We start from the raw sequence: 13,287 nt of genomic DNA, 5'->3' as shown, positions 1-13,287 counted from the left end.
AACAAGCAAATAAAAGCCAAAAATAATCATGCTCATGACGAATCTCACAGAAGCATACGCAGTGTTTATTCCCCTCACACAGCTCTATTACATTTTCAGTGTTGGTGCGTGAAACATTATGCTCCCCCCTCCCAATCTAGATATATTATCTGAGAGGAAGTGTATTAGAAAGTCTGCTGTTATGTTCTGCTCCATCTGGTCAGTCATTTAGGTTCAATAGCCTAGTGTCAACCAAATTGTTTCTTATCAAGTGGTTCGGTGCAGTTAAGTTTTTGTTTTGGTAAGGTGTTCGGGGGGGGAACGGATATTACTATACATGTGCAGTCTTTACTGTTCCCCGATTTATGAACTGGATCCTCCCCTATTCCAAGACAGGGCTGTTAGGAACAGAGGCAGCCTAAAAGAGAGCCAAGAAGCATGAAAAAGAAAAGCGCTGGAAGCCAGGCTTCCGTTTTCCTGACCTGCTATACGCTTATTTCTGGGGCAGAAGTTGTGCCAGGAGGCATCATTCCAACAACCAGCTTTCATCCTCATTGGGTTTTTTTTCAGGGGACTGCGCCGTAGCTGAGGCAAATGTTTGATGGTCTGGCTCGAGTTATCAGTCAATTCTGACCCCTGACCTGGAAGTGGAACCTTTAGCCCTTCAACTCTGTAGTCTTTAAAAATATCTCTCCCCCCACCCCCCACCCCATTATTCTTGTCGGGGAATTTGAAGAATGCACTTCCTTCTGACAAAACTGGTAGGCTGTCCCAAACAGCAGTAGAGTTTTACCAGTTTATCTTAGAAGATACTCGATCTTCGGATCTATCCCCTTGGTTGTGAGTTTGAGGAAATGACCTAAGAGTAGCAGGTGCGCAACCATGTTGTTAGATTTCAGCCTGTGTTGAAAAAACAGGGACCTTGTTTTCTGTGAGGAAACGTGTAGCTGACTGGGAGAGCATATGATTTGGATGTACAAGGTCTAACAGGCAAGCCTGAGGTGTCTCCATTAGGAAAGGCACCCGCCTGATATCTTAAACATTAGACAGTCATGGGTTAGCTCAATATAAAGTAGCTTCATATGTTCCTGTATACACAGTCCGGCTCACTCTGTCTACAGTTCTGCCCATTTCCAGGGTTGTATCATGCTGCTATAATTTCTGCAATCCAGTCTTTCCTGGACCAAAAGTCTTTGGGTGATTTCCCACAAGCGCTGCTCCGCGCTCACTCTTCTCTTTGGCCCGATGGTATGTGTCAATTTCGCACAAGCTGCTGTGCGACCGCATTTTGGCCTGCAGCTTCGTGCGATTTTCCCCGCGTCTACTCAATCCTGTTTTTTGAAGATTGAGTAGATGCGGGGGAAATCGCACGAAGCTGCGGGGCCAAATGCGGGCCGCGCAGCAGCTTCTGTGAAATTGACACGTACCATCGGGGCAAAAGGGAGGAGTGAGCGCGGAGCAGCGCTTGTGGGAAATCACCCTTTGCATCAGTGTGCCCAGGCGGACAAGAAGTGTAAGCATTCTCCTTGTCAGGACATCATCTCATTGCATTTCAGAGCGTTGTGGCTCTATGAGAGGCAGCATGGTGTAGTGGCTAAGAGTGGCAGTCTCTAATCTGAAGACGGGGATTTGATTCCCCACTCCTCACCCACGTGAAGCCTGTTGGTTGACGTCAGGCCTGTCACCGTTGTCTCAGAACTCTCTCAGCCCCTTTTACCTCAAAAGGTGACTGTTGTGGGGAGAGGAAGGGAAGGCGAGTGTAAGCCGCTTTGGGATTCCTTAAGGTAGAAGGTAAAGAAAAGCGGGGTATGAAAACCTACTCCTCTTTGCATTCTCCGGGAGTCTAAATTACCTCAGTTTTATGTGTCTCTGTTCCCATGCTCGCCATTTCCCTGCTTATTCATGTGGAAATTCTGGTCTCCTCCTCACTGACAGGAAGAGCGTTTTTTGAAGAGCGGCGCGTAATTTATGTCGGAAGAATTGGACCTGACATCACCCGAGCAGAACTGAGCGACCGGTTTGAAGTTTTCGGCGAAATTGAGGAGTGCACAGTAAATCTACAGGATGATGGGTAAAACGGGCCTTTAATATCATTCCTTGTTTAGAAGATTCCATATTTGTATTTTTAAAGAGATAGGCTATGACAGCTCATGGGAATGAGGGCTGACCCCAAAAGTGCTATGACTAATAACATTCTACATTTTAAGAGGAAACACACACACACACACACACACACACACCCGGATTTCTCCCCTTATTTATTCGTTCTGCTATAGTTGTGATTTCCTGACCCAGAAATAAGACTCCAGGCTGACAAGACAATCGGGCTGATGAATGGATGCAGTGATTTTGGCGCGAGCTTTCTGGGCCCCTCTTGAATCCTTCCCATTTAAGACAGGGTGACATGGGCGCTTTTCCAATTTTCGTTCACACAGACTGTTTCTTCTTTGCCATTACAGGGATAGCTACGGTTTCATCACTTACCGCTACACCTGCGATGCTTTTGCTGCTCTGGAAAATGGATACACCTTGCGCAGGTCCAGTGAGCCTGACTTAGAGTTGTATTTTTGCGGACACAAGCAGTTTTGCAAGTCTAACTATGCAGACCTAGGTACGCCCTTTACCGTTCTTGAAATGAAGTGCTTAAGGGGAGACCAGTCGTTGAGTTATACCAACGTTTGTTTGTCTTTGCGGCAAAAAGAAAAACTAGAGAAATTTATCTGGAAGCCGAGTTGGAGTGCTCTTTTTAAACGGGCTGCACTTTTCTCTGGTTATGTGGAAAGTAGGGTTGCCAGGTCCCCCCCGGCCACTGGCCGGGGATGGGACGTTAGTGTTGCCAAATGCGGGTTGGGGAACTCCTGGAGATTTGGGACAGGGACCTCAGTTGGGTACGGTACCACAGAGTCCACCCTCCAAAGCAGCCTGTTTCTCCAGGGGAACTGATCTCTGTAGTCCAGAGATGAAGTGTCATTCTGCAGGAACCCCAGGTCCCATCTGGAGTTTGGCAACCCTATAAAGGTTACCTGGTAGTGGGAAGTAATGTCCAGTTGCAGCCGGCTTAAAGTGACCCCGTAGGGTTTTCAAGGCAAGAGACAAACAAAGGCGGTTTGCCATTGCCTACGTCAGTGTACCCAACCTTGATCCTCCTTAGTAGTCTCCCATCCAAGTACTGACCAGGGCTGACCCCGCTTAATTTCCAGGAGCTGATGAAACAGGGCCAGCCAGGTCTGGGTGGAAGGTCGCTTAGGTGTTGTGGGAACTGTTTGGACTGGTGATGGGATGAAAGCCAGCCTAGCTCTCATTCTGGCGAGGAGGTGGCTTCATCCCTCGTACGGTTCTCAAGTCAGCCTGTGTACTGTGCTGATGCACAGCCGCCAATGGCGAGGTTGTATGCTGGGCCACTGTTGATGGTAAGCCTGACTAATGGCAGAGCAGCTGCAACACAAATCCATTGTGGGCAGAAGACTCATGCATTCCGTTTCCATTTCCGTTCTCGCCATCTTAACGGGCTCATGAAGTCTGACTCAACAGAGGAAGTGTTTTTTATCCTACCAAAATAGGAACAAGAGTAATGCTCCTCGTAGGCCTTCTTGATGGTCTCATCGTGTGTTGGCGGGGGGGGAGGGTCTTTGTAAATTAATCACTGCTCTCATTAAGATTTCTGTATAATGCCATAACACAATTTGTATGAAATCTTATACGCTCTGCCCTCCGCTTTGTGTGATGCGCGAAGGGAATACAAATCTATATTCCCCCTAACCAATTGATGTCTCCTCGGAGTCGGAATGATAAAGGCGATATGCATTGTTCACAGTGAATATGCTATCATTCACTTCACTGGCTAAATAGATAGTGTAAAGCTGGGGAGAGGCAGCTGACTGTTCGAGAGATAGAGGCCCGGTGATGAAAATATAAAAGGTGGCAAATCATTTGTTCAAATGCTGGCTGATAACAAACCAGTAAAGACGGATTGAAGACTTGACTTGATTTGACTTATGTTCACAGTGATGAAGTCAGGGGTGTTTCTAATATCTCAAAACATCGAGAGTATAAAATAAATCTGCCTGAAAGGGACCTTCTGGATCGTTATTCGTCACAAAGAGAAGGCCTTCTCTAAGGGTTCCCCCCCCCTGTTTTGAGAATACCTCTTGAAACCTTTTCCTCCTCAGAATTTCACTTTGTCCTTCTGGGTTGTTGGGTTTTTTTTAACTTGCCATCAAGTCACAACAGAGTCGTGGCCATTTGGTAGGGTTTTCAAGACAAGAGATCTTCAGAGGTGGCTTGCCATTGCCTGCCTCTGCATCTGACCCATAGCAACAGTTGGACTATGGGGGCTCTGCCCCTTTTTTTTAAGGGCCAGCCTCACAAGGTTTTTTTGAGAATAAGCTTTTTTGAGAAGAATCGGGGGGCCACATGCATGGGCCCCTGCTTCCTCTCAGAAGCATTTAAAGGGATCCTTTAAATGGTTTTGCAAAGAAGAAGAAGAGAAGAGTCTGGATTTATACCCCGCCCTTCACTCGGAGTCTCAGAGCGGCTTACAAACTCCTTTCCCTTCCCCTCCCCACCACAGACACCCTGTGAGTTGGGTGGGGCTGAGAGAGCTCTTGACAGAAACTGCTCTTTCAGGAACAGCTGTGCCAGAGCTTGTGACTGACCCAAGGTCACATCAGCAGGTGAAAGTGGAGGAGTGGGGAATCAAACCCAGTCCTCCCAGATTAGAGTCTGCACACTTAACCACTACACCAAACTGGCTCTCAGTGAGAAGAAGTGGGGGACAACACGCACCCCACTCCCTCCTTCCTGCAAGATTTAAAGGGCCCTCCAGCTGATCGGTGGGCCACGTGCTCCCCCTCAATCAGCTGAAGGAGCGTTTAAATCTCACAGGGAGGGAGAGGTGGCCCCTGGCGGTCGGGCTTGGGGGTGGATTGGAGCTGACATAAAAATAATGGCAGCCCCACCAGAATTATGGTTTTTTGCCCCACAAACCACAAAATCTTGGTTATAGGCCTGCTCCGCAGCATGACCCTGGTGTTCCTTGGTGGCCTCCCATCCAAATGCTAGCCAGAGCTGCCCCCGCACAGCTTCTGAGATCTAATGAGATCAGACTAGCCTGGGCTAATATCTTTTTTTTTTGTCAAGTCACAGCTGGTTTATGGTGACCCCAAAGAGTTTTCAAGGCAAGAGACGTTCAGAGGGGGTTTTGCCATTCCCTATCTCTGTGTCATGACCCTCTTATTCCTTGGTGGTCACCCAGCCAAATACTAGCCAGAGCTGACCCTGCTTAGCTTCCAAAACCTGACAAGATCAGAAGAGCCTCAGCTAATTCCTTTTTTTTTTTTTTTGCCGTATGGTGACCGTGTAGGGTTTTTAAGGAAAGAGACGGTCAGAGGTGGTTTGCAGAGGTGGTCCTTACTGTGCCTTTATTTCAAAGAACCATGCATATTTATGTAGTGGTATATTGGGACCACAGTGGGGAGGGACCTCAGCATTGCCACCCTCTAAAGCAGACATTTTCTCCGGGGGAACTTATCTGTCATCTGGAGACTGTCTGTGCCAGAGATTGCCAGGCCCCACCTGGAGGTTGACAGCCCTAGTGGAACAGGGCACCAGTGAGAAACATTCTGGGCAAGAGTACGTAAAGATTTCCAGAGGACAGATGAAATATGTCGGTCTGAAACAATAACCTAGGGATGATTTCTACTCTCTGCCTCAGTTTCATTTTTTTCTGTTGTCAAAATCAAACTCTTGATTCTTGTCTTTCACACCATTTTCTGTTTCCTCACACCTAAATTTTCCAGTCAATGTATGCATCTTTTCACTATTACTTGTGAATTAGTGTATCAGCATTATATCTCACATATATCAGTCACATATATCACATATATTGTATGTCTAAATTAGGGGTGTGCATTTGGCTTTGTCAAATTGAAAAAAATTGTTAAACCAAATCAGATTCTCTAATCTGATTTGGATGGCCAATAAGAAGCTCCCAAATAAAAGCTGATCTTATTCGGCTTTTATTCGGCCGAATCAGGGAGGGAAGGCATAAGTTTCAGTGAAACTGACCAGCTCGGCCTTCCCTTCCTTTCCTTCCAATCTCTGGAGGGAAGGCAGCTGATCCCTGGGGAGTGAAACTGACTACAAGTAGAGCTCTGTTTAAAGGAAGGAAAGGCTCCAGTGCCATTATACTCTAGGGGGACTTTCCCTATAGGGTGAAATGACACCAAATATATTCAGCAATACCAATTTCCCCCAAACCCCAGTATCCTACCGATACTGGGACTTGGGAATATTGATATATATCAATATTTTTCGGACTTGGTTTACCCGAACCCAAAAAATGCCATTTTTTGTGTGCATACCCCTAGTCTAAATGTTAATGAATTCCATGCGAAACCTATGAACGCGACTTAAATAAATCTGCAAAACCAACACCAAAAAATGGAAATTGGATGCTTTTGACAAAAATGCAAATAAATATTAAGAAGACCCCCAATAAGAAAAAATTATTCTACCCTGTCAATATGTGATCAACCCTAAGCGGAGTTACACCCTTCTGAGTTTGTTGACGTTTTAGAAGGGTGTAACTCTGCTTTGGATTACACGATAGATCATGCAAGTGCCATTTTAATTCAGATTTTAAAACTTCACACACCCTTCTGCAAAGAGAAGCCTTCCTGAGGACAGCAGTCCTGATAGGGTCTGAATTCTGTGAGGGTTCAGCCTTCTTTGGAAGTGGGATTAAGATTTCTACCCCAGATAGTGTTGCCAGGTCCCACCCGACTGCTGGTGGGGGGAGAGGAGGGTTGCCAGCTCCAGGTTGGAGAACTCCCTAGAGATTTGGGGGTTGAGCCTGGGGAGGACAGGGACCTCAGTGGAGTACAAAGTCATAGAATCCACCCTCCGAAGCATCCACTTTCTCCAGGGGAACTAAGCTCTGTAGTCTGAAGATGAGGTGTAATTCAGGGAAATCCCCAGGTCCCACCTGGATGCTGGCATCCCTAACCCCAGAGGTGTTGTATCCTTAAACTTCCTAGTTCAAAAAAACTGGCAGCCATTGTGACATACGCCATCAAAAGTAAGGTAAGATAATGGTTTCTTGGATGAATAGCAGTCATAATCTATCATAGTGGTTAGGTTCTTGCCAAAATAAATAGGCCCCAAGATAATGTTGTATAATAATCAGTTTACCCACGAGATTCCAGGTTTCATGAATCTCATTACAGTTCCCGAACAGAAGGCCTGGGGGGGGGGGGGTCCGAACGGAAGATTCCTGCTCCCACCACTGAGTGCCACGGAAGGGAACAGTGTGTGTTTGGTGCCTTTACCAGCAGGTGCCAGGAGGGAGTGATGGAGATGCTCAAGGTCACTGATGTGCAGTTATACTACCCGTTCAGCACAGTAGCTGTAGCATCTCCATCACCGCTTCCTAGCACTTTGGGGGAAGGGCACCACATCCCCCTTCCCTTTCAGCAGCTTCTGGAAGTCTCATATGAGCACGAAATCCACCTCCCCCTTCAGTGGCCGAGGCTGGAATCCAACCTGCAGTGCAGTCCAGTGCCAGGGTGGTGCCGCAGTTAAGAGCAGCGGCCTCTAATCTGAAGAACTGGGTTTGATTCCCCCCTCCTCCTCCACATGAAACTTGTCAGGTGACCTTGGGCCAGTCACAATTCTCTCAGAACTCCCTCAGCACCACCTGTCTCCTCACAAGGTCCTTGTTGTGAAGAGAGGAAGGGAAGGCAATTGTAAGCCACTTGGAGAGTCCTTAAGGTAGAGAAGAAGAAGAGGAGGAGGAGGAGATTGGACTTATACCCTACCCTTCACTTGGAGTCTCAAAGCGGCTTACGATCGCCTTTCCATTCCCCTCCCCACAACAGACACCCTGTGAGGTAGGGGGGGCTGAGAGAGCTCCTTCGAGAACTGCTCCTGTGAAAACAGCTCTGAAACAACTTGTAACTGACCCAAGGTCACTCCAGCAGGGGCATGTGGACAAGTGGGGGTATAAAGTGGAGAATAAAAACCTACTCTTCTTTCACCACGTGAGCCACTGCTGCTCCCGAACAATGCATGAACTGACTCTTATTCTCACGTGATGAAAGATCCGCTAACGTCATTGAGGTTCTTTTGTCAATCTTCCCCTCCCCTTCCAGATTCAAACTCGGATGATTTTGATCCTGCTTCTACCAAGAGCAAGTATGATTCGATGGATTTTGACAGCTTGCTTAAAGAGGCTCAGCGAAGCTTGCGAAGGTAACATGCGTCATGGCCAAGGATAACGGAGGGGTGGCGAATACCTCATGGACATCACGTCCTTCAATAAACGGACAATGAAGAAAGTCACGCTTACAAATCTCACCTACTCTACACTCTCTGTATTGAAAAATTGGTTTACATGGACACAGCTGCTTAAGGGATGAAGAAACAAATTTTAGTCTCGTTTGTGCACGGGTGTGTCCCCCTAGGTCTCAGGGCAAAGAGGATGAGGGTTTTGATCTTCGAAAGAGAGTGCCAAGTGGAAACCACTTGAAACGGCAGCAGTTCCATAGAGATACTTTCAAAAAAAAATGAGAACTTTGAAATGTGTACATAGGACATTTTCAAAACAAAAGCAAATTCAAAACTTCCGCTGCTGACATCCAAGAGGGGTTTTTTTCGGTTCTTTATTTTTAAACGAGCTTCTCACGACAAGTTTTACTATGATGACAATCCTGAAGAATACTACAGTTCCTGCAAAATACACCATCTCTTTCCATTTTGGTTTTCCTGTGAAGACGTACATATGTATTGGTGTGTGTGTAGGTGTGTGTGTATCACACACACATACACAGACATGCATATACACACACATATATGTATGGAAGGATGAGAAACTTCCGTGGCTTTTTAAAAGTTTTGTCTTTTTTAATTGTGACATCCATGTCATTGTCCGAAATGTTCGTTTCGTGTAGAAAATTTTTCGGACGACACCCCCCTCCCCCCAAAATTAATTCTCAACCTTGTCCACTGGGTAAGCTGCCATGATCCACCGCAAGCGCGTCAAGGGGATCTCTTGGGTAGGCGGGCTGGGGTTGGGATGTACAGTTAGATTATTCGCTACATTCGAGAATGTAGTTGAGTATTTGCAGATGCTAAATGGAGTATTTTTGTTTTCTGTACATACCGTGTGATGAGACGATGCTCTTCTTTTGGTTACAGCTATGCACTGTAAATGCAGCCTTCTTTTAAAAAAAAAACTGCTGAAACTTTTCTTAATCAAGAATATTCAAATGTAATTATACAAAGCAAAACAATATTGTACACTAACCTATTTAGAAAGCTGAACTTATGCTAATATATATATATATATATATATATATTTTTTTGTAAAAAAAGAGAGAAAACTGTGTGAGTGAGTGTGTGTGGATGTATTGAGTGCAGAAATATTGATGCTTTACGCACATCATCCACCACTCCCTTAATGGGCTGATCTAATAACACCAGCCGTGACTCGGCCACGGTCAGATACTTTAAGGCTCTGTTTACTCGTTAGCCTGGATGTCATGTAGCTGCGCGGATCCTCCATGATGCAAACATTGTTCTCCTAGGAGTGTGGCATCAGCATCTACCATCAATAGAAGCCCTTTTTCAGATGTTACAGCCATGCATCCTGGGAGCCTACCCTTACGAACACATGCGACGTGCGATGCTTCTGATATGCATGATGGGAAAGGCCATGGCTCAGTGGTAGAGCATCCGCCTTGCATGCAGAAGGTCTCAGGTTCAATCCTTGGTATCTACAATTGAAAGGATCGAATAGTAGGTGATGTGAAAGACCTTGACATGAGACCCTGGAGAGATGCTGCAGATCCCTGGCATCTCCAGCTAACGGGATCAGCTGGTCGGTGATGTGAAATGCCGGAGGTCCCGGAGAGCCACTGCCTGTCAGAGTAAGCAGTACTGACCTTGACGGACCGAGGGTCTGATTCAGTATAAGGCAGTTTCGTGCGTGAATGTTCATGATCATAGTTTTGGGTGAAATATGGCAGCACACAGTCTCTCCATGCACACAGAGCATCACTGGACACGAACAAGAACCCAGTGCACCCGCAAATCCATGCATTGGACTATTTGTATGGAATGGTGACCATGCGTATTAGAAGCGTTGCAGGTAGCTTGTCCTCCTGTTGGCGAGGTTCCAGCATGCATGGTGGTAACCATCTGAAACGGGTTGTGGTTGGAACAGTAGAAAAGAGCAAGAGTCTAGCGGCGTCTTCAAGACTGACAAAAATTTTGGCACTGCTCACTTCAGATGTGGCTAGAACAGTTTATGAGCGCTTCTACACCAGGGCGTTGCTGTCCTCCTATCATTGCAAGAGGGCACGTTGCTAGTGTAGAAAAACGCACAACTCCCTGATTCGTGCCCAGAAGCTTGCTCCCTTGAAAAGTTTTGGGGCTGCTGGAAGCTGGGCTTTATGTCGGCATGCGAAGTCTATTCACTGTTGAGACGAAGCCTGCTTTAAATTGGAGTCCTGGCTTGCGATTAAACTGGAGAGCTGGCTTGCCATCTTGCGGCTTCCAGGAATGCTCTTTGTCTCGGCCATCCGCAGTGACATTACCGGAGTAACACTGGGACACACTTCTGGGGGAAGCGCCGAATGGTTGCTCTTTGATCAGATTCATTAGAACGTTTAGGGAAGTCGCTTTTGCCTCCTCTTGGAAACCTGGCAGAGACGCCAACCCGGGCTGATGGAGATGGATGCTTCAGGGAGTGCAGTGGGAGCAGCTACTGAGGCGGCGACAGCCACACTATACTCCGAGTGATGTCTAAAAAAGAGTTTCGGGGTGAACAAAATGTTCTGCAGCAGACACAAGACTGGAAATCTTGGTGATCACAGGAGTGCAGCAGAATTGCCAGGGCAGGGCCCCGTGCAGAGAGGAGGAGCTACGAGAAGGGGGAGGAGCTAAGCACCAGGGTTTCTAGTCCTGAGTCCGCTGGCCAACATCTTTGTTCCTAAGTCTTGTTGTTATCAATGGGACCGTTGAGCACATCCTTAAATCTCTGCCTCCAACACAGCAGAACTTTATAAAGTGCTTTGGCTGGATCACGCCCTTTCTCACAAACTATCCCAACCAACCAGGCTTTAAGCGCCTCTGTGATACCCTTTTCGTTTTCTTCTTCTTCTTCTTTTGCTTCTCTTCCTTTGGCTGTTTTATATGCACAAAAATTTATTATGGGTGGGATGGGATTTTTTCTCATTTACAAGCTTTTTCTAGGAGATAGCCTAATTTTCTGTAAAGCCTCTCAAATGGGTGATCATTAAGAAGTGTTTTTATTTTATGTATCAACAGTAGTTTTGGAACTAGAAGTCACAGATCTTTTTTTAAATGATGCTTTCTTTTAATCGTCGTTGTGACTTTAATTTGATTAAAAAAAAACTGTTGTGGTACAGCGCGCAGGTATGGTTTTTACAATAATTCTGTGTGTCTGTTTTTTGAAGCCAGTAATCTTTTCATTGGCAGAGTTCAATGATTATCTCTGATTTTTTAAGTGTACGCATCCTGTATAAACACTAATTCTTCATTCCTTTGTTTACTTAAAGATGCATATTTATCGGTTGTGATTAACCTATTTATTATAAATTATGAAATGACTAAAATAATTTAAAAGGCCAGTGGAAATTTTGTACGTAGGATGCACGCCAGTTGTTGGGTTGTTTGAAAAGTATTTTCATTTGAGGAAAACAAAAACCTAGCTTTCTTCTTTCTTTCTTTCAGAAGCAGTAGCTCTTTCCCCCTTCTTCCACTTATTATTTAACTATGCACTAATATGGCCTTAGAGGCACCCATGGTAGTGTGGGAGCCTGTGGATCGTGTCCAAAATGACAGAATCCATTTGCAAGTTCGTGAGCTGGTACGGCGCAAGGCCCTGAAAAGGACTTACTTGTGCAGTCCCTTGTACCACTGCCGTCCTGTCTGTTACAGTCATTCCTACCAGTTGTCCAGTCACCTGTCAAATCAAGCGCCCATCGCAAGGTCGAGAACCCTTTGAAGTTTCCCCTTTGGGGCCTTCACTGTTTGTTTACAGAATTGCAAGAATTCTCCCCTGCCCCTTCTCAAGCTATGGCTTTAAGAATGTATACGAAACCTCCTACCCTGCCGAAACCAAATTTGCTTTTCAGTGCAGCAGTGAGCATGAGCCAGTCCATTGCAGGTGTAGCACCTCCACATGGAAGTTCCCAAAGCCCCGTTCAACCCTAACCCTCCAGCTGGTGCTCCCTCTTAGAGCACAAGAGACTGTTAGGGTGAATGGTAGTCCATGTGCGCTTCTAGAATCCCCACCCAGTCTTCCTGCTTGGATCTATACATCTTTCCCCTCACGCTCTGGAGAACATAACAGTCGAGAAGAGTTGGCTGAAGCTGAATCCATTAAAGACATAGGTTATCTGACTGGGTGGGGGAGACTCCGGTTTGGGGTGCCACCTCCCAGCTCTTGACCAGGCACCTTTAACACTGGCACAGAACGCCAGTCTGGGTGTGGTCCTGGATGCCTCCTTGTCAATGGAGGCCCAGATCACAAATGTTGCCAGACTGGCGTTCTTCCAGATCCACCAGGTCAGGCAACTTGCCCCCTACTGACCTAGCCATGGTAATCCACAGAACGGTCACCGCTAGGCTTGATTACTGTAACTCGCTCTATGCTGGGCTGCCCTTGAGGCTGATCCAGGAATTGCAGCGTGTCCAGAATGCAATGGCCCTGGGTCCTTATGGGGACACCGGTAACTGCACATATACAACCTATGCTTCACCCGCTGCGCTGCCTCCAAGCTGAGTACCGGGTCAGGTTCAAGGTTTTGGTTTTGACCTTTAAGGCCCTAAACGGTCAGGGACCAATGTACCTACAGGACTGCCTCTCCTGGCATGTCCCCCAGAGAGCACTACACTCAACTGACCAACATCTGTTGGACGTCCCTGGCCCAAAGAGTGTCTGGCTGTCCTCAAACAGAATCAGGGCCTTCTGAGCCCTGGCTTCAACTTGGCGGAACTCTCTGCCTGCTCACGTCAGGGATCTGTTACAGTTTCGCAGGGCCTGCAAAGCAGAAATGTTCCGCCAAGTATACCGTGGAGGACAGCCATGGTTTTTACCAGTTTAATAGTTCTCAATAACTATACGATTCACAATCTGCTTTCACTCCTCTTCCCCCATTGCTAATGTAATCTGGGCAGGCCGGAATTGTATGATGGCCATTGGGTTTTAGAACTGCAATTTAAATCATTTAGTAGACTTTATGTGTTTTATATGAATCTGTTGTGAACCGCCCTGAGCCCCCT

General features: G+C 46.5%; 1 protein-coding gene across 1 annotated transcript in view; it reads left to right on the top strand.

Annotated features, from left to right (window-relative positions):
• The window catches only part of PPARGC1A (peroxisome proliferator-activated receptor gamma, coactivator 1 alpha), a 173,255-nt gene extending 165,013 nt beyond the window's left edge, over positions 1 to 8,242 (top strand). The window contains exons 12-14 of the mRNA XM_015416760.1: positions 1,933 to 2,050; positions 2,439 to 2,590; positions 8,130 to 8,242. Coding sequence (XP_015272246.1) covers positions 1,933 to 2,050; positions 2,439 to 2,590; positions 8,130 to 8,233 — 374 coding nt within the window. The 3' untranslated portion in view covers positions 8,234 to 8,242. The remainder of the gene's footprint in view (positions 1 to 1,932; positions 2,051 to 2,438; positions 2,591 to 8,129) is intronic.
• Positions 8,243 to 13,287: the final 5,045 nt, after the last annotated feature.

This window comes from Gekko japonicus, unplaced genomic scaffold, assembly GCF_001447785.1.
Source record: "Gekko japonicus isolate JY-2015 unplaced genomic scaffold, Gekko_japonicus_V1.1 scaffold56, whole genome shotgun sequence".
NCBI classification, from domain to species: Eukaryota; Metazoa; Chordata; class Lepidosauria; order Squamata; family Gekkonidae; genus Gekko; species Gekko japonicus.
Note: the sequence above shows the minus strand (reverse complement) of the source record. Positions and strands in the feature narration are given on the sequence as shown.